A 21,736-nucleotide genomic window follows, 5' to 3' on the forward strand; every position below is an offset into this window, starting at 1 on the left:
AGCATTATGTATTCAGAATGTTTGTAAAATTCTGATAGAAAGTAAGGATATGTCTTTCTAAAATCAATTAAAAAGATAAAATCAATCTGCAGCTAGAAGAGTAATCACCAATCAAGTGACTGGAGCATACATGGCAGCTGCTGGCTCACTGACAGTAACATAACACACCCGGTGACACTCAGAAACTAATAGCCAGATCCTGATTTAAATAGTTTTATTATTCTCCCATCATTTGGGAGTGAGAATGAGTAACGATCACTCAAAATTGGCAGGCTGTAGAAGAATAAATGTACAAGCATACATAAATTTATATCTTAAATTTATTCAAACTTCCCTCATGAATTAAATTTGCGAGAAATATTATGCGTTTAAGACTATCTGGCAAAGATGTGCACCAAATTTGTAGGGGTGACCATTGCCTCCCATGCTCCCCCCCTTGATGGCGCCACAGTCTTCGTCAACTGAACTGTTTTGTTTGTTTTGTTTTTTTTAACATAACTTGGGTCGATCACTGTAAGATATTTTTCATTCCCATAAGATAATATACTCTGAAGCACACATTGAGAGCCCCCAGGTTTTTTTTTTTCAACGCTCAAGATTGTATCACAAATCTGGCTCATTACTGTCACCGCAACTTCCTCTTTAATCCTGTCGAGATGACATCAGTGTTACAGAGGGAGGACTGAGGGGGAGCCGGCTAACGCCATTTTCACGCTCCGAGCACTCACTCACCGTCTCGCGGAGCTGTCATCTGCAGCACCGCTTCATTTGTTCAGTCCGTCACGTGACGCCTCGGTCTGGGCAGTGACGCGGAGCTGCTGTTGGTATGGAGCAGGACAGGATATTCACCTGAGCGGCTGGACTCAATGTTTTGACGTAAGGCTGCTAGGTGCTAGCATGTAGCTAACCGGACTGTAGCATTTGATGCAGTGAGGTCCAGCTAACCAAAAGACACCCAACCACTGGACGAGCCACTAGTTGGAATTTCTGTTTCTTCCTTCTTCATATTCTTCACGACCATAAGCTGTTGGTGACGGATAAAGGGGACATTGGAACGACTCAGTGGAACTCCACTGGCAACGAATGTCCCACAGAACGGTAAGAATGGCTCCGAGTATTTATTGGGCGGCACTCATCGGCTAATTAACACATCTCCCTTACATACAACGTTCAGAATGTGATTTTAAACCATTTTCTCAGCGAACACATATTTGAAATCAAAGCGTGTAAATAAATTGAACAGCGGCGTTTCAGGGAATATGCTGGCTGTAATGTGTTCAGTGTTTACGTTCATGCCAGGAATTAGACGCCACAAGCAATTATCAATGAACGCTAGCTCGGGAGTTTGCTCTGTGGTTCGACAGGAAAGTACTGGCTTACTAGTTCTTCTGGTTAATCCACTTGGAAGTGAACAAATAAGAGCACGGGCCGGAGAGACGTTTGCCTGTCAGCTTCTGAAAACGCCTGGAAAAAAAAGTCTCTATGTCTTTTGCATCTCATTGATATTCAGAAGAGATTGAGAAGTGTCGGGCAAGAGACAGTGGATCTCAGTGTGTAGCTCACAGCTGGGAGAGCAGGAAGACCTGAAGGTGTCTGCTGTGGATGTTTCACATTTCAGGGCTCGTGCTGATCCACAGCGAAGTTTCATTGTTTCCACAGTGATACTCCCACTCCCACAGGTCCACTGCCACACCTGGACAATTATACCGTCTGAGTCAACGTCTTCTGATGAACAGAGTCATGGTGACGCTCAGGATGTACTGCAAGATTTTCAATGCACTGCTTAAGTGTCATTTTGTTAGCGGAGTGGCATAATTTGCCAAAATCATATTTTTTTTCAAATTAGGGAATTATGATACTAGGCTAACGATTTGATGACTTGGCACATGTGCTCTTGTAAATAGTTTATTTTTAATGCAAATGTACAGAGAACCTCTGAGACACGGGCTGGTCTAAGATTCTCGCATTGACCAAAAAGTTAAATGTATAACATGGCTTAAGTGTAAATATTTTAATCAGTAAAGAGTTGTTCAAATTTGACGCTGAAATAACGTTACTGGACTGGACTTGTCATTGAAAACACTTTCACACTAGAGCCACAGTTACCCACAAGCAGCGACATGTCCATACACCCAACACATTGGCAGGCAACTTGAGGGTAGGAATTGAACCCACAACTTTTCCGATTGCAAGATATGATGCCTATTTACTAGTTAAAGATGTTTTTTAAAAAATGATGATTTTAGGAGGTTAATTAGATTGGCCTGGAGTTAGACACTTTATAGACATAAACCAGGATTTAAAATTGCCTTAATAAGAGAGATGACACTACTTTAGTTGCCAAACTCTGAATGTTTTTCATGACCAGAGATATTTTTTAAACTGCAGAATCTTTCTTTCTTGTAGAAATAAAAAAAAAAGTAGATTATAAAAATCTTCTTTCTGGCTTCTGACCAGCAGTGCACAGCAACAGATGTGGTAGGGGCACTGCTTGTCCTCCTCCAAGCCCCAGGCAGCCAGAGAACACTCTGATCATGGTGGTGTTTCCCCGTAGTTGTTGTTTTTTCGGAAACACAACCTTTATGTACCTCGACACAGGTCAACAGTTCATGTCTGTTGTGGATCAAAGTCTAACTTTCCATCAACTCTCGCCAGCTGGAAAGAAAAACCAGGATCACACAAAACAGCAAAAACACTGAAGACCAGTTTGGACTGATTTACAGTTTCAGATTTCTTAAACAACTCTGATCGATGAGTTTTAGAGACATTATTTTCCATGATAATAGTTAAGTGTTGGTGGAGGGATGAGTTTGATCACCAAGTGGATTTCTTCCAGAGTCGATGAGCTGGAGCTCCAGCTGATGTGTAAACGATTTGATGTAAGAACAGACATCATCTTCATATAACTGCTGTGCAAAGATGGTGTCTTCAGTCAGAGGCTTTTTCAGAACCACTGCAACACAGACCACTTCAGGAGATCTTTCCTGCCCTCAGCCATCAGCATCGACAACAACTCTGATTAAAATGAGGTGTTACTTCATTAATGCTAGAGGGGAAATAAGTGTATTTTTGAATTGCAAATGATTTGCAAATATTTCTGAACAATAAATTGACCCAGAAATTATTATGCTAAACTATAATATCATTGTTCTGAGACCATTTTCAAATGATATATTGGCAATCACATAATAATGCAAGTTTGCCTTCTTAAGGACCAATAAACTTACATTTTTGTTAAGAACCAGAACAGATTTTAAATATCCAAAAACAAAACACAACCAAAATCAATAAATTAAAACAAAATTAAGAACCACACACAACCAAAACCATTAAGAAACTAGATTATGAAGTCTCTGTAAACATAATTTCCCTTCAAAAGATATTAATCACCTGAATGGAGATTATTTATCTCATTTTTAGTTATTTTAAATTATCATGCAAATTGACTAATCACCTATCATTGGCTTAGTGGTTGTAGGCGTGACTAGGACATTGCAGAAAACCTTCAAACTTGAACTTCATCATATTTAAACACCGGTGTTTAATTTGTGCTGTGAGCAGTTCTATAGTGCTATACGGGACAACAGCAAGTACAGAGTATAAAAACTATTTAAGGTTCAGTTTTTATTGCCATGGACTCATACTGTCAGTCAGACCTGAACTTCTGTTGCCTCTATTTGCAAAGTTTTGTTTTTAAACAGTTTAAAACGTCATTTAAAAAGATGGTCATCGCTGCATGTTCATATGAGAAATAGTTACTGTTATTACTTCTATCATCAATGCTGTTACTGTTTAATTAAGTTATCAATTATTACTGGTAAATTGGTTTAGAAAGAATTTTAACATGTTAAAAATGATTGATGCTTGCTCAAAATGACATGAAAATATGAATGAATGTGTTGCATCAGTTATAGATATGGATATAGAAAATCCTGAGTAAGAGACTGTTAACACAGTTAACATGAATAGTAATTTATTGGTTGATGCTGTAGATGTGAGGGGTGGGTGAAATAAGTTTATAGTTCTACCAACTCCTTTGAATGTGTAAACATAATTTACTACTGTTTCTAAATTTATTTTGCTTTTTATTCGTTTATTATACTCATTCAATAAAATCAAACTTAGTGTTTACATCAGATAATAGTCCTGCTGTGATTTGTAATATGCAAAAGCCCATCTTCTGACCTGATGAACAACTTTCTAATTAAGTAGAAGATTTAAAACAAACTTCTAAGTTGCATTTTCTCATTTAGCTGCACAAACATTTCTGAAACCCTTTCAGTTCCAAAAAATAAAAAATAAATCAGCTTGATCTTAATGTAAATATTTTGGGGGCTCTAGTTGGTTTCTCCTCGCTTCACAAACCCCGTTTGCCACCGGCTGCTTCTGCGCCCGTCCATCCCCCTAACAACAATACGCATGCAGTGTCAGCTTCCAACTTCCTGTGGATCTGATAGGCTGCGGGCCGGTTGCCGTGTCACATGGAGCGATCGGAGCTGCAGGCTTTCCTCGCTGGGTCCGCCTGGTTTGGTTTGCAGCTCGCCTCTTCTCTCTTGTGCGTTAGCTGACATCCGAAATGTGTGTGGCGCCTCAGGAAGAACTCGACGTCTCCACCTGGACCTGCAGAAGCGTTTACACAAAGGTGGGCCGGCTGCTTCGTAACGCTATCGGGGAAACGAACAACGATACACACACAGGAGTTTCATTTGTGTATTTAACCACATGGTGCTTTTTCTAGTCATTCAGCTGAAATCAGTGGAGTTTGTCTGCTGTGCTTAAAGAGGTTTATTTAGTAGCTCGCTATAAGTTCTACAAAGCACTCCACTATAATCCTCTTACGCGTGGTGTGTGTGTGTGTGCATAAAGAATAGAAAGCAAAGAAGCAGCATTGTGGAGAAGTCTAAAGTATGTGAGCAGAGGTTATTGAAAGCTGTCACTAATTAAATCTGCATGCTAAGAGCATATACCAACTGATTGCTGTAGAACTTTGTTAATCAATCAAATGTTATTTGTATAGCACATTTCAGCAGCAAGGCATTTCAAAGTGCTTTACATCATATCAAACACAGAAACACAAAGTCATCAAGTGGGGGGTTCTTGCTTTTGCATCCATAAAAGTTACACTCCTACTGTGTTATATGGAACAAAATACCCGTTGGTATTTTTATTCCCCCTCACGCTCACAATCACGCAGTTTAAAACAATGTAAACAGCCTTTCAATGGGCTTCCTGTGTCTCCGTACACCTCTTTCACGGAATTTCGAGCTGGGACTCCGTCGTCCCTCACGGATTATTGTGCAATTTTATGGTACTTTATTATATCATTATGAGGCGTTGTTTATTCCAGGAAATGTTTAAGCAGGCAGCACATTTGCCTCATTATTTGTGTCAGATGTTTGGAGGTTTTTATGTGCAACAGTCCATCCTTTGTATCACTTATCTGTAAATCAAACCCAGATCACGGCCCTCAGAACCATCAGCAGACAGCCGTCTGGTTTGAACCGGGTCCTCCAACAGCACCAGAGACACCAGGATGCTGCTGCTCTCAAACGGAGCGCTGTCCAACGCGTTCTGTTGGATAATGTTTCACAGGCCGGGACTGTGTGAAGCGTACGGAGAAGGATTCATGACGTTTAAATTACCGTATAAATCAAATCTGAAAATTGTGCGATTCTCATCAACAGTGAGTCGTACCTCGAAGAGAAACTGTCTGTTGAAATTACAGCTGCAATAACTCTACTGGTAGAGACTGAATGGTTGCCCATTCCTTGCAACATTGCTCAGGGTTAGAGTGTCCATGAACTATTTTCAAAGTTTTCGCTCACTTTTTCTCCTTTTTCTTTTTTTTTTTTTGTAAAGTCTGGCTGACTTCTGTCTGTTGGACAGATGGAAGTAAATATTGATTATTGAATATCGGTCCAGTATTACTTGTAGGACAGATCCTGAAATACCAAAAATACCAATGTGTAACATTGGACGATTCTAGGGCTGGAAGATGTATGTTTTTATGAATGTTTCATATCGGCTAATATCAATGATTATTGATTAGTTTTTTATTGTAAATATCTGAAACACTGCCAAACTGGTGGTGTGACGTTTCCTGTTTTATCCAGAGTTTTCATTCCAGATTGTTTTTTTAATTTTTATTTTTAAGCAGTTATCAGTTGGTGAAAACTGAACCCGCTGCTGCACAGGTTACTCAACAGGTCGCTGCTAGGCAACCAAGTACTGATGGAGTTGATGCCATCCACTTTTCTTATCCAGCCTTGAGAGGTTGAGCGGATAAACTCTTTCCTCTGCCTACATCTCCCAGAAAGGAGTGCGGTTCTGGATTGGAGTGCAGTGACTATTCTATCATATGTTTTATCTATTAATATCGATCATGTGTCTACCACCACATATATCGTTATTGATTTATTGTCCAGCTCCAGCTGATACTGATATAATGCTGTTATATTGTGCATCGCTACAGAAAAGTTACTTTTCTCTTTAACAACTTCCCCACTGAAGACTGTAGTGTAACTTGTATGCGCTCACACAAATTTTCAGTGGATCTCTGTTAATCTCGACCACATCTGGTCCTTTAGTAAGGGATGTATTACACACTATTATTATTATAATACAATGTTTTTGCGCTAATTTGCTGTTTTTCTGTTGGAATGATGCGGTTTTGCAAGTCAGTAACCACATCTTTTGTCTTTTCTTTTTGTTGTCACTGAAATGTGCAGGATGCGTGAGGACATGTCCACCATGGTGTGCGTGAAAGAGGAGGAGGACCCGGGGGAGAAACTGTCTCAGGATGAGATCATCTCCCGGACCAAGCAGGTGATGCAGGGCCTGGAAGCCCTGAAGCAGGAGCACCATTCCATCCTGGAGGGCCTGCTGGGCACGCTGCGCTGCCTGAAGCAGGACGAAGAGGGAGTCCTGGTGGAGGAGAAGTCACACATGATCCGGAAGTCCCTGGAAATGCTGGAGCTCGGTCTGAGCGAAGCTCAGGTAGGCAGAGTCGGCGCCTTGGCCACTGATGAATGAGGAACCTTTAGAGATCCGAAGGATTTGATTGTTTTCAGGACTGGTGGAAATATTTCAGCTTGGGTGGGTAAAATTGCCAACATATATTATATACTGTTGTTCTCATGGAACCAGCACTGGAATAAATGACACAAGTAAATCCCTACTCACTGACTTATTTTGGGAGTTTATCATATTGTTTATCATTATTTAGATAATAATTAGTTTAGATCAGAGGTGTCCAAACTTTTTGCAACATTGAGAAGAAACTCGGCGTTGAAAACATTGAGGGGCTTTTCCAACTTAAAGCATAAAAACATTGTGTTGTGGTTTTTATAAAGTTTTTTGTCTGCTCTCCAATAAATTAAACAATACAATTTCAAACAACAAAAAAGAGAACTTTTTTTAAAGGCATTTTTTTATTCTAGTAAAATGTCGCTGGATGTTTATAGTCCTACTTACTATGTAATTATAATGGGAAAAAAAACAACAACCCACTACTATTAAAAAAAACTTCTTTAACACTTTCCGACAAAGAAGAGTTTAACTTTTCAGTTGGCGGCCACATAAAATTGTTTCAAGGGCCACAAATGACTCCGGGCCGCACTTTGGACACCTCAGCCCCTCCATGATATATGGCAGTGGCAGCATCATGCTGTGATAATGCTATTCTTCCGCACAGACTGGTGTAAACATGTCTAAATTTCAAGATGTTTATAGGTATGAATATTAGACACTGAACATGTGGCAATGATACGGGAATTTTTTGTGTTTGGACCTGGCAGACTGCAGCAAACTGTTCATGTGTCGCAGGTTAAACGGAGACAGTTTTAGACCAAACTGAATGAAAATGAGAAGTGAAGAACAAAAGCAGAAGTGCTCTTGATTTTCTTTTAAATCGCAACTTTCCTGTGCCAATGTGAGTCATAAATGATTTGTTATTCATGTTGCTGCCTCTCTTTAAGTCATCAGATAAAACTGCACAGCAGGAACACTCTGCAGACTCTAGTTTACACCGTGTAGGTTTTCTTTAGTTTTGCGACTTGGTATCACTAATGTCTCTGTGCAGCAAACTCATCATCTGCACACAAAAAAACCTCATTAAATTTGTACTTTAACTACAACATGAGAGTAAAGTTCTGAAAGCCAGCCACTGTCCCCCTTGGAAGAGGGCGAGTTTTCAGGCAAAAATAAAAATGGTTTTAGCTTTTTATAATAGATCAGTGATTGGTCCAAAAAACTGCAATGGTTGCAAACCTAGAGAGTATACATGTTCAGTTTCTACTCAAAGTTCAAAATCCATTACTTTAGCTCCCTTTCTTACAGACCGTGCAAAACATAATGAGATTCTTCAGATATTCCTGATTATTGGAGGATCTGAAAAGATGATGCCAAGGCTGGACTGAAAACTAGTGCAGATAAGACGAGGAAATTCCAAGCATTATTATCGTTTATCACTCATCATGAAATTTCTTCTTTAATTTATTGTTGTCACGTTAAGCTCCATATAGTGATGTTTGAGATGCTCCAAAACTGTCTGTGTTACCAGGATTGTTAGATTTAATATTTCCTTAATCAACCAATCAAGTTTATTTGTATTACACATTTCAGCAACAAGGCAGCTCAAAGTGCTTTACATCATAAAAACACAATTTTTGATCAATGATGACATCAGTTAATGTGAACATTTGATTAAATGCAATTATAATTTGGAGTTTGATGTAGATCACACTTCTTTATATGACTGGTGTCCCAAAGAAGTGAATTAAAAATGGGAATGATTTTCCAAGAACAGTTTCCTAAAAAAGAACTAATAAATCCTTCGTATCATCACTTCTATCTTTATCACAGTGGCACCACAAAATATCTTGGTAAAACTTTTAAGTCCAGTTCCCCGACACGGAATATGCTGCTTCTTCCACACATCATGCACCGCGTTGAGTCGTGTTACCTGACCTGTGCTGGAACGTGTCTCTGCTCAGGTGATGATGGCGCTGTCCAGCCACTTGAGCTCCGTTGAGTCAGAGAAGCAAAAGCTGCGGGCGCAGGTACGCAGGCTGTGCCAGGAGAACCAGTGGCTGAGGGACGAGCTGGCGGGAACGCAGCAGAAACTGCAGAAGAGCGAGCAGAGCGTAGCGCAGCTGGAGGAGGAGAAGAAGCACTTGGAGTTCATGAACCAGCTGAAAAAGTATGACGAGGACCTGTCCCCCTCGGTGAGTCCTCAGCTCCTGCTGTACGAGAGTTCAGAGCGTCATCTGCAAAGAAATGGATCCATTTTTTGAGTTAGAAAGCTTCAATCAAGCCACATTTAATGGATCAGTGTTCGGCTAGTCATATTGAGTCTGACTGTATGAAAACCCTAATAGAAAATAATTTCACCTAAAATGTAAAACATGTTAAGTTGGTTTTGTTTAAAGGGGCATTATTATGTAAAATGGACTTTTTGAGCTTTACATCATGTTATAATGTGATTCCCTCATCAAAAGCAAACCTGGAGTGTTGCTTTGATTCTTTCATGCATATTTGAGAAATCCTTTAGTCACCATGGCAACAATTCAACTCTCCAAAACACCTGGGTGGCTAGAGAGCCTAGCTCCACCTTTGAGGTGAAGCTCGTCCTCAGAGCTGCAGTTTCTAGATTTCAGAGCTTCTTCCTCAGAGCAGCCAGCAGCAATTCTCAAACACCTGGTGGAACTTCAAATTCAAGCCATTCAATTACAAAATACAAATTGTTTTAAGTTATATTTGATATATATGGCATTTTTTTAACAACTGAAGGTAACATATTTAGTTGATTGTACTATAAAATGGTGATATGTGGGAAATACGTAAAACTATGTAAATCCTCTCTTCTTGAATAAGACAGGATTTCCAAATGTCGGTGCTCCAATTATCAGTTTGATATGAAAATCGTTTAAGAATGTTTTGCTTTCCTAATGAATTGTTTTGTGTGTAGAAATCCAGAGTTCAGAATGGCTGCTTTGAAACTTAACTTGTTCCTGTTTTTAGACAAAGACTTGACATTCTCTTCTCCTTTTTAAAAAAATCTGTCCATTTTTATCCTTCTTTTAACAATCAGGAAGAGAAGGAGTGTGACTCCAGTAAAGAGACCTTGGATGACCTCTTCCCAGATGACCAGGATGACCAAGCTCCAGGCAGTAAGTGCTTTCATCTGCTCTCTATATAGAAACATAATACTGTGCAAAAGTATAGTATGGTACATGTTTTTTTTTTTTTACAAGTTAAAATCTGAAAATCTTTGATAACCTTTAATGACACCCAGAGCAATTTTTGAATAAATATACACATATATACATAAAATGATTGAATAAATATACACATATATACATAAAATGATTGAATAAATATACACATGAGCTCAACAACAAAGATGTTTAGTTTTTAATGTCTTATTAACGTTTTATGCAAAAAAAGGGATTTTTTTCTCTTGTTTTTAAAGCTTCAATATCTAATGTGTTAATTTTGATTCATTAATTACATAAAGCCCTAGCCCTATTTTATGCATATCAAATGTATTTATTTCACTGAAAGTGGTGGTAGGTGGTTTAAACACGTTAATTGAGGACGGAAACCTAGAAATGTGAAGAAGGTGGGGAGAATCACACAGTTAAAGGAAAATAAATCAAGATAAATAAAATGGAGTTGAGTGTGGAGCCATTACATAAGCTTGCTTATGCAAAAACATGCAACACTTGCTTCTTTCAACATCCACTGATTCCATAATATCAGTTGAAATGCTACTGTTTGTGTCTGGTATAAACAGACTTTGGATTCAAACACCACCTGCAGAGGGACCTGGTTATTTATATTGCATCTATGAACATTAAGTCGACAAGCACCGTGTCTGTTCACTTCACTGCGTTCCAAAAGTAGAGGAAAAAACGACAAAAAATAAATTGGTATTATGAATTTGAAATAAAATATGTAAAATGTATGAAGAGACAGAATGTCTGTGTTGTGGTGAAGAAAATGGGCCTCATTATTCTTCTTCTTTCAGTGACTGAGGCGCCTGAGGCTCTCAGTGTCGGTACGCGGTGGATCTGGGGCGAGTTGTGGAGAAGATTCGATTTAGCTGAGCTCTGAGCTTGTTCAGACAGTTTTTATTAAACTGCAGTCAACAAGACAGGAACAATGGGGATGACAGCCCTGCATTCGCTGAAATCAGCTCACAGCTTAAAGACCCATTTTTGCCCGTAATTACTATAAAATACACCACAGTTTTCCGTAACTTGAATAAAACAATGGAGAGGTATTTAAAGCGGTGCAATGCAACTGCAAATGGTGTAACTGATGATTCTCTTGTTCGCCTTTAAAAGTGACGTTTCAAGTTCCAGCTTTGATTTTATTAAATGATGCAAGAGTAACAATAACAATATACTGACACATTTTACTGCGAGAGCTTGGGAATAAACCGAAGAGCAGTTTCTGATTTAATTGAACCTGACACAATCATGCGCGCGCACGCACACACACACACACACACACACACACACACACACACACACACACACACACACACACACACACACACACACCTACCTACCTATGACAACGCTCTTGTTTTTGAACTATGGGAGGAAGCCAGAGTACCCAGAGAAAACCCACCATTCCACAGGGAGAACATGCAGAAAGACCCCTGAACCAGTTCCTGAAGATGAATTTTATATTTCGTTTTAGAGAGATGAGTTTTATGTCTCGTTTTAATGAGAAACGTTTTTGTTTTAACAAGAAACTAACCTTAGTGAGGCGAGTTATATCTTCTTTTAACAAAAAAACTAGTTAGTTTTTTTTTTTTTTATTGTCCCACAAGGGGTCTTTTTGTGGGCTCTATTGTCCCTTTTTTCAAAGTAGGCTGACAGGAAAGGGGGAAGGAGCGGGGGGAAGACATGCGGTAAACGTCGTCGGGTCCGGGAGTCGAACCCGCGACAGCCGCGCCGAAGCCACGTTGCCTCTGAATGTGGGTCGCTCTGACCCCTCCGCCACGACGGCACGCCCCCACAAAAACTAGTTTTAACAAGATGAGTTTTATATTTTATTTTAATGAGATGAGTTTTATACCTCACTAAAACTGGACTTTTTGATTAAATCTGAAAAGTTTCTTGTCTTAATGTGTTTTGCATCTTGTTATAACAAGAAAGTTTCCTCATTAAACTCATCCGTAATGATACCAGTGAAAAAAATCTAGAGATTTTTGGTTGTCATCTTGTATTTCAGTGATGTGTTTGTGTTTGTGCGTGCAGTGCAGCCAGCTCACGGTAGCGCAGCGGCTGCAGCTGCCCAGCAGGGCGGCTATGAGATCCCAGCCCGCCTCAGGACCCTCCACAACCTGGTGATCCAGTACGCGTCCCAGGGGAGGTACGAGGTGGCCGTGCCGCTCTGCAAGCAGGCGCTGGAAGACCTTGAGAAGACCTCTGGACACGACCACCCAGACGTAGCCACCATGCTCAACATCCTGGCGCTTGTTTATAGGTAAGGGAGTTCAGCTTTCACTACATGACGGTAGTGTTTGGAGTTCTCATTCATTTTCTCTTGTCTTAACATGTTTTCGATAAGTAGCAGAGTTGGACATTTTATCTTAAAATATGTTTAAAAACGTTTTGTGCGAAGGCTGCAGAGGTTCACAGACCACAAGTCATTGAAAAAGACCTACCTAACAAATCCTTTTCTCCTTTTATGAGAGAGAAAATGACCACACACATATATCAATAAGCATTTAATTAAAACAGGCTCAATCATTTCTATTTGCATGATTCATTGTTTTCGCTTTTCTCTCTTTCTGCCATAAACCAGATGATAAAAGTCTTCAGTTTGGTGCTTTGGTCTCAGCTAGCCCTTTGTTTGAAGGACAGTTTTGTTACAGAGATTTCATAATTCATTTTTATTTGTTGTTTCTGTTTTGCTTATTTATTTTGGATATTTAAAATGTCTTTCAGTTCCAGTGTTAAATGTTCATTAGAACTAATGTGTTTTGGCATTAGCATTATATTGCTTAAAAATGGTCTCAGAACCACAATAACATCGTTTATCGCAACAACTTCTGGGACAATTTTTCGTCTAGAAAAGTTTGTTATTGTGACAGGCTGACACAATAACAAATGTATTTTGTTATTGTGTATGAGCTGCAAGCGCTGCTGGATAGAAATTCTGGGGCGGACTAAATGCTGGAGCGGAGTGCTTCTGTTCTTATATCAGATTTTAGATGATGTCCAATATTATCTGTTTTTTTCCCTGATATTGGACTGATTTCCGATATTGATATCGGACTGGGACACAATCACTTGTAACATAACTATTCTTTGAAATGTTTAGCTTGGATTGTCATTGCCTCGCGTTCAGATGCGAGGCAACGAGAATCTGAAAGACAGCTTTACACTAGCAAAAATGGAAGTGTCTAGCTCTTCCACCAGATGGGTGGAAATTAATACTAATAATACATTTTATTTTTCACACTACTCTAAGTACTTGAGTACCTCTCTAAGTACTCAAATACAAACTACATTCCTAAGATACCAGGAACAAGAAGAATTGCACAACCATTTTTCCTGGATTGTTGTTGGATGTTTTCTTGCTTGAAGCCCAACTTGTCAGCTCACTTATACATCACTGCAGAAAACAAAGTATTACCTTGCTTTGTGTATTTATGCCCCACTCTTTATTCCTGTCTCTAAGGGATCAGAACAAATACAAGGAAGCAGCCAACCTGCTAAACGATGCTCTGGCCATCAGAGAGAAGACTCTTGGCAGAGACCATCCAGCTGTAAGTACATCTGTCTGCATAGAGTACTAGGGAATACTCATACTGTCATTTGGTTTGTAAAAATATTTGTGAACAGAGCTGACGGCCTAGAAAAACTTTTTGGAAGTAAAATGACTGATGGCAGATGAAACAGATACCTGATTCATGTTGTGGCAAACAGTTGCTCAATTGAGCGTAAAGACCGAGGATGTAGAAATAAAGCTATCCTGCGTTTAGAGAGCTCATGACTTTGTTTTTTGGCTTGTTATAGTCCGGTTGACGACAGTGAAATATATTTGTAATGAAATGTTGCATTTATAAACAAATATTACAAAAGAAAAAACAAAAACAAAAAAACCTGCTCCATAGAGTCAGTGACTGTCGATGGTTGAAATTAATTTGAAGTAAAAGTTGCCTTGAATTGTTAATATGCCGCAATATCGAATTTTGTGTACCTCTAGCATTAGGTTAACTTTGGGATAATCAAAGTTAACCTAATGCAAATGACATTACTTTTTGTGTTCCTATATTGATTTCATCTTCTTATTATATAAAAGACCCAAAGATTTGAGTGTCTGTTTTTGCTGAATACATAAATGTAAAAGTTAGAAATTTACTTCGTCAGACACATAGATGCATTTTATGTTGTCACACAAAACACATTACACAGTATGACTGCACTATGGCTTGACCTGCTCCCAATGGAAAACCACAAAGAACCACCAACAGATAAACAATGCTGCCATTACCCTCACTTTTCACACTAGATGTAATTGGATGGCATTAAAACGCCTTAACCCATATAAAATGCATTTCTTTCTTGTTATAACTCAATAAGTTGGTAGTTCAAACAAGTGATTTACGCATCGATTTCCTTCTGTTTGTACATTTCAAAGTGAGCATTAGCAGGTGGACTAACTATGTTAACCCCAGCAGGACAGTGTATTTCCTGTTTGGAGCCTCATCACTCTTCAGTTTATCAAACTGAGTAAGCCCTCCTCTCCTCTCCTCCAATCTGCCTTAGGCCCAGATTGTGTTTTTCTATAATTGATAGTTTTGCTTTTACATCTTGAACAAGCTAAATGTGACTCATCTGTGATATCATTTATTGTTTTTTAGAAATCTGCCTTTCTGTTTGCTAAGATTTTAACGCTTATACGTTTAGACTTAATTAGATGGCCTCACATTAAACCAGTCAAGCTAATTATCCAGCTCACCAAAATTAAAAGCTGAGAAAAACAACTTAGTTCTTAGAAGAGATGTAAAATCAACCAAGCTCCTGGCAAATCGTTGGTAATGGGAGATTGTTCTACAGTTTAATACCTTTAGCTGAAAGAACTAAGTCTAATAATAATAATAATAATACATTTTATTTGTAGGTGCCTTTCTTGACACTCAAGGTCACCTTACATAATTTATATTAAGTTATAGAGATCTTTAACGTATCGGATCTTTCTATGATCAATCCACCATTGCATTTGTATCTTTTCCTATCAGCTCCTACAGCCACATCACACCTTTTCTTCTCCTCACGTCTTTCCTCTTTTTGTCTAATGGTCCTCACAACATAGTCTAAATTAAGTTGCAACAATACACCTCCAGCGGCCTCCCTTTTTCTGAGCGAATACAGGTTCAATCAACTTGATTTGGATCATAATACTGGTCACCACAATCACTTCCTGATTGTATGATGTCATTTATGAGGCACCTCACTTTCCCCCTTATCAATTACTCATGTCGAATCGGTTGCACTGCACTGGTGTGGTGGTGATTGAGTTGTTTGTGGAGAAATTTGATCAAACATTTAAAAACATTGTAAGATAATGAATGCTTTGTGTCCTTGGTAGGTGGCGGCTACCCTCAATAACCTGGCTGTCTTGTATGGGAAGAGAGGGAAGTACAAGGAGGCAGAACCTCTCTGCAAGAGGGCGCTGGAGATCAGAGAAAAGGTACGTCCGCCATCAGTGGGGTTAGAGTCCAGGTCAGACATGATACTCTAATAGAGATAGTTTTATCAATCTATATAGTTACCTCAGCAATGTACTCAATGTAAAGTTCAAAATGTCTGTCCCTGTGCACCAAGTGGTTAGTGGGGTGAACTGTAACCTGCAAAAATGATGGATGGTCTTCAGATTTTTCCTTCACTGTTTAAAACAACCCCGTCAAAGACGGAAAATATTCTGTGAATGTGTTCCCTTGTCCAAGGACAAGTCCTTCTTTTCAAGGACTTGTGGTTTGTTAGCACATGATCTTAAACTAACCCCACTTCATCTCGCTTTCTGGGAGCTGACAGCGTGTTGAAGAGTTATAGACAGGACGCTTTGGAGCGCATCCTGCAGGATTTTGTACCGTCGCCTCTCGTTCAGAGGGTTATGTTGACTTTTGATCTCTTCAACTGGAGAAATGTTCCCCGATTTCAAAACTTTGGCTGAGACGACACTTGTAATTTCAGTCTCTCTAGACAGTTGAATGCTACTAGGTGCAGCAAGTTTTATATGTTCTTATATTTTCAGTCTGATTAGTAATCTGTTCACTCAGAATATATAAGATTAGTAAACTTGTTAAAATTTGAGAGGAAGTATCGATATATTAAGTAGTGTTTTCTTTTAGCATACTGGCAAAAAAATCAACCAGATTTATATTGACTCAATGTATTGGAGTTGAGTACATTATCTTTATAGTTTTGTTTTATAAGTATATCAATAATGTGAGCTGTAAGTGGATAACTGTATCTATGACGCCTACAGGCATATTAAGTCACATCTATAAATGGAAGTGAGAACTGATCTTGCCTCTTGAAAGCATTTCCCATTTTTCATTGGAACATTTGAGCCTCTTCCTGAATAAACTGCCAAGGGATGTGGTGAAAGGAGAGTGCTAGAGGTTGGGATAAATGACGTGAGGATATGGGATCCAGCACCTCTGTATCACAGGAGGAAGTGTTAGCGGTCAGGACTAAGTTAATAGTGCTAATAAATTTTCTACATCTGAACCACCATGTGGGTTACAGACACTGAAGTGTGTCCACAGTGGGTTGCAAAGCAATCCAGCAGGGTTGAGGCTTTTCACAGACTGGCTTGGTAAACTAACAGCAAACACCAAAGTGGAAAAATAACTTGCTAGCGTGAGGGTTTATTGCCTATCTTGTCTCTGTTTCTATGAGCAGCACAACGCTGAGGGTTGCTGTTTCCTTTTACAAACAGCCGTGTGACACATCCTTCCTTTTTCCTTTATAATTTCTCTGCTTGGTGACCCTGTTGACCCTGCCAGCTATGCTGCTCAGCCAGACTCAGAACACACCTTCTGCGATGATGTCAAACTGCCTCGGATGATCCTCACAGAGATTCTCTGATCAGAATCTTGTAGCCAGTTTCAAATTACAGCAAGGGTCTCAAACTCCAGTCCTGAAGTGTCGCTGTCCTGCAGTTTTTAGATGTGCCACAGGTACAAAACACTGGAATGAAATTGCTTAATTACCTCCTCCTTGTGTAGATCAGTTCTCCAGAGCCTTAATGACCTAATTATTCTATTCAGGTGTGGTGCAGCAGAGGCACATCTAAAAGTTGCAGAACAGCAGCGCTTGAGGACTGGAGTTTGACCCCTGTGGGCTACACACAGTGGCCTGTAAGCATTGAGATCATTAACAAGATCCATCCATCCATCCATCCATCCATCCATCCATCCATCTTCTTCCGTTTATCCGAGGTTGGGTCGCGGGGGTAGCAGCTTCAGAAGGGAGGCCCAGACTTCCCTCTCCCCGGCCACTTCTTCCAGCTCTTCCGGGGGAATCCCGAGGTGTTCCCAGGCCAGCCGAGAGACATAGTCCCTCCAGTGTGTAACAAGATCATCCTGTGTAATTGTTTGCTGATCCCTCACCTTTCTCAAGATCTTCCTCACTGTTTGAGGAAAGATCTTGTATGAAGCCAGGAGTTTCATTTCCCAATAATTGTATGAACAGTTGTTACCAAGGTTCTTGTTGATGGTCTTGGAGCCTTTTGTAATTTTTCTTTTTTTTCTCCTTCAACAACTCTTTGAAGATGTAGATGGCTCAAGATTTTTGGTGGTTGTTCTCTCTTTTTAAAGAAAGAAAACCCTTGATGCTTTTTTTCCCCTCAGGTGTTGGGCAAGGACCACCCAGACGTGGCCAAGCAGCTGAACAACCTCGCCCTGCTGTGCCAGAACCAGGGCAAGTATGAGGAGGTGGAGTATTACTACATGAGAGCTCTGGAGATCTACCAGACCAAACTGGGACCAGATGACCCCAACGTGGCCAAAACCAAGAACAACCTGGTGAGGAAGGTTGAAGCTTTTAGGAGGGAAACATTCCAGAGCATAAAATACTCCCGTCTCGAGGCTGAGACTTTGGCCTCGTTGGATCTCTTTTCACTGTAATTCTGATCACAATAACTGGTTCTGTGTTCTTTAGGCTTCCTGTTACCTAAAGCAGGGCAAATTCAAGCAGGCTGAGACTCTGTATAAAGAAATCCTCACCCGCGCGCATGAGAGGGAGTTTGGCTCTGTTGATGGTAAGATTATATAGGATTATCAACTAGATAATAACATATATAGTTATCACAAACAAGTTAAAAGTATTCAACAATCCTTGATCTACCTAAAGAAAATAATTTTCTTTGTTCAGACTTCTATTGCAGTGATTGGGGGGGAAGAAAACAAAGCATTTTTTGTTTCGTGGGTATCAACTGGTCAGAGCTGGTCAAGTGTAGAGATGCACCGATTGGATATTATCCATATCGTCCCAATATTGAAGGAAAGAAAAATGATAGATCAGATATTCTATGCTTTGTTCTGTGAGTGGCATCATGTTTTATTATTTATTTTACATTATATTTTGAATTCCTAATTGCTCTTTCTGAACCATTTGAAAGAAGGTTTGTTTCAGTTTATTTTTACATCTTTTACCAAAATAGCCAACCTATTGTTTTAGTCAGTTTCAGTTTCTTTATTACTTATTTTACATTGGCTGTTCTACTCCTAATTACACTGACTGAACAAATGAAAGTTGTTTTTAAATGTTTTTATATGTATTTCAGGGTTCTGTACTGGTGCAGAGTTAGCAAATACATTTATAATTCAGTACTCTCTGTTTTAAAAAAGAAACATTTTAAGTAAATTCAGCCATGTTTTTCTACATCGACCGACACTAAACCTCAGATATATCGGAAGTAAGAAAAAAAAAAGTGGCCGCTGTATCCCTTGTCATGTGTAAAATAAACCAGTTGTGGTGGCCAATCAGAGGTCATCTGTAGTTGTGACTGAATTACAGCTGACATAGAGACAAAAATAATTAAAAACTTTTTTTAAAGCAACCCCCAACTTCTGCTGTCAAAAGGAAGACGGCTGTAAACAAAAACAACCTTTTACTTTACATGCTCTAGTTGCCACAGCTGATTTTTTTTTCTCTTTCAGATGAGAACAAACCAATCTGGATGCATGCTGAAGAGAGAGAGGAGCAAAGCAAGGCAAGTTTGCAACACACTGATTCTTAAACGTCTGTTTAAAATCATTTTATTGTTAACTCTTGACGTATTGGGATGTCCCTTAATAGCAGTGGTGCACAAGTTGACAATTTCAGGTTCAGTCTTGCAAGTCAAAGGCTTTAACCTGTCTGTGTTATTGGAATACAACACAGAATAAATGCTGTATGTTCAGGCTACTCTTTCTAAAGAATAGTTTTGTATGTTATTTCACAGGGGAAACTGAAGGACAGTTCACAATTTGGAGAATATGGAGGCTGGTACAAAGCATGTAAAGTTGACAGGTCAGTCTTTCCTCCTACATATGACATCGTCAGCCTGAAATATTGTTTATTATCAAGCTTGTCTTTGATATTCCAGGTTCATCCAAGTTGTTCCCACTTCCAAATTACCACAGAACACACCTGAACCGATTTACACATTTTCTTTGAAAGATTTGTAATTTGTGTTGTGGAGATAGCTAAAATGAACATGCAGTAAATCAGTAAACAATCACAGTTCTTACTTTATTGATCAACAAAGTGACTTACAAACATTATAATCCTCTCACCGCTTTCCAGCCCCACGGTGACCACAACCCTGAAGAACCTGGGGGCTCTTTACAGGCGGCAGGGCAAGTTTGAGGCAGCCGAGACTCTGGAGGAGGCAGCCATGCGCTCCAGAAAGCAGGTGGGCGGTTTCACTTCTGCTGGTTGATATATATATATCTATCTATATATATATAGATAGATATATATATAATATTGAAAATGGGTTAAAATTTAACTTGATGAAAATGCTCATTTTGAGAAGACTTAAATAGAATCTGGACCAGAAATGGTCAGAGAACAGAGCAGGATAGCTCATACTGCAGAACTTTTTCTGAAGAACTATGTGTAAGAATATCCAAGTGAAACTGTAAGAGTCACATGGCAAAAACCCTTGGTTAGAATATATCAAAACAATATGAGATAAAAACATTCTGAAGTTGTTGCACCTAATATCTTATTCAAGTCTAGATCAGCAAATGGCATGACACTTTACTGTCTAGATATTAAAAAGTAATTAATTGAATTACTTTGTTGTAGTTTATAAAATAGTTGCAGTGAAATTACATTGACCTGTTGTTGCAACCCGTTCCATTTTTAAAGTAACCTACCGAGCTCTGTTGTGTTTCAGGGTCTGGACAACGTGCACAAGCAACGCGTTGCCGAGGTTCTCAGTGAACCAGAGGCCGGCGACAAGCAACGCAGCCGAGAGAGTCTGACTTCAGACACGGTGAAGTACGAGAGTGGGCCGGACGGTGGCGAGGAAGTGAGTATGAGCGTGGAGTGGAACGGGGTAAGTACAGTACACAGCCCTCAGCACTTTATACCAGCAGCCTGTCAGCTGAAACAACAGCTACTGTGATACTCAGCCTCCATCTTTATGGACCAAAGCCACAGTTGCAAATGAGTGAAGGGAGTGAGGATAAAAGCAAAGTACTACAACCATCTGAAAGTTTCGTTCAATCAGCGTTGTAAACTTAACAACTGTTTCTTTTATTAGATTACAATTAATGTCTGTTTGGATGTTTGGGGGGGAAAACATTGTTCAGTGGCTTCTCTCAGTAAAGATGCATACAAAGTGTTTTTTCTAAAACAGAATAGCATTATCTAAAATGGAAACAATTTTACTGTTTGATCAGCTACTTGTGGATGATTTCAATAGTATCTTACCAATGATGCTGATTGACTGTCGCTGCTGTTTCCATGCTGCTGTTGCAGTTGGGGATTGCTTATTGTAAGGTTTATCTCTTACAGAAACTTAGACTTTTTTGGACAAAACAGGCACACAAACATATATTTTAAAAAGATGAAAAACATATCGCTATATAGGTCTGAAGTTGTTGAAAAGATTTAATGCAGTGAAAGCGGGAAAAAAAATGAATATTGAATTTTTATTTAAGTGTTATATGTTGTACCAAGTGGGGTTGAAAAGTGAGTAGACAATTTAAAGGTGCCTCAAGGGTTAAAACTCAAGTAACACAAGTTGAATTGTAGTCCTTTAATGAGCCATCAGGAAATCTAAGATTTTTTAATTTTTTGTATGATTTCTGATCTATAATTTAGTAAATTTCAAATGTTGCTCTTTTAATGTTACAGTAACATCCAAAGGTTATAGGACATGGATTTTAATTATAAAACCTTTTAAAAAGAATTATAGTATATCTTCTATGAAACAGATTGAAGTTTCATCATTTGAGGGGAAAAGCTACTGAACTATTGTAACCACACAAAGCATTTTTCTTATGATGCATTAACTAGTTATATTTGTGTATATTTATGACAAAGACACAATAACAACAAACATTTAGCATCTTATATTAGCAGTTACTAGCATTAGCCTGGCTAGCTACCTGAATGGACAGCTTACATACAGCTTCCTGTATCTCTGTGCTTCTTCTGACTTCATTCTTCAACATTTCACTAATACTGAAATTGTGGAACTTTCA

At 39.1% G+C, this 21,736-nt stretch overlaps 1 protein-coding gene across 6 annotated transcripts in view; it reads left to right on the plus strand.

Moving 5' to 3' along the window:
• Nucleotides 1-604: 604 nt before the first annotated feature.
• The window catches only part of klc1 (kinesin light chain 1), a 34,841-nt gene continuing 13,709 nt past the window's right edge, over nucleotides 605-21,736 (plus strand). For 2 of the 6 annotated variants that reach the window (XM_023352336.1, XM_023352337.1), the window contains exons 1-13: nucleotides 606-1,098; nucleotides 6,729-6,996; nucleotides 8,994-9,224; nucleotides 10,091-10,169; nucleotides 12,273-12,501; nucleotides 13,702-13,789; nucleotides 15,616-15,717; nucleotides 17,885-18,058; nucleotides 18,195-18,294; nucleotides 19,196-19,248; nucleotides 19,480-19,547; nucleotides 19,824-19,932; nucleotides 20,422-20,583. In XM_023352336.1, the coding sequence (XP_023208104.1) occupies nucleotides 6,730-6,996; nucleotides 8,994-9,224; nucleotides 10,091-10,169; nucleotides 12,273-12,501; nucleotides 13,702-13,789; nucleotides 15,616-15,717; nucleotides 17,885-18,058; nucleotides 18,195-18,294; nucleotides 19,196-19,248; nucleotides 19,480-19,547; nucleotides 19,824-19,932; nucleotides 20,422-20,583 (1,662 nt within the window). In that variant the 5' untranslated portion in view covers nucleotides 606-1,098; nucleotide 6,729. Of the gene's footprint in view, nucleotides 1,099-4,531; nucleotides 4,643-6,728; nucleotides 6,997-8,993; nucleotides 9,225-10,090; nucleotides 10,170-12,272; nucleotides 12,502-13,701; nucleotides 13,790-15,615; nucleotides 15,718-17,884; nucleotides 18,059-18,194; nucleotides 18,295-19,195; nucleotides 19,249-19,479; nucleotides 19,548-19,823; nucleotides 19,933-20,421; nucleotides 20,584-21,736 lie in introns of those variants that run through there. The other 4 variants (XM_023352334.1, XM_023352338.1, XM_005806840.2 and 1 more) reach the window with 4 other exon arrangements.

Source organism: Xiphophorus maculatus, chromosome 19 (assembly GCF_002775205.1).
Source record: "Xiphophorus maculatus strain JP 163 A chromosome 19, X_maculatus-5.0-male, whole genome shotgun sequence".
NCBI lineage: Eukaryota > Metazoa > Chordata > Actinopteri > Cyprinodontiformes > Poeciliidae > Xiphophorus > Xiphophorus maculatus.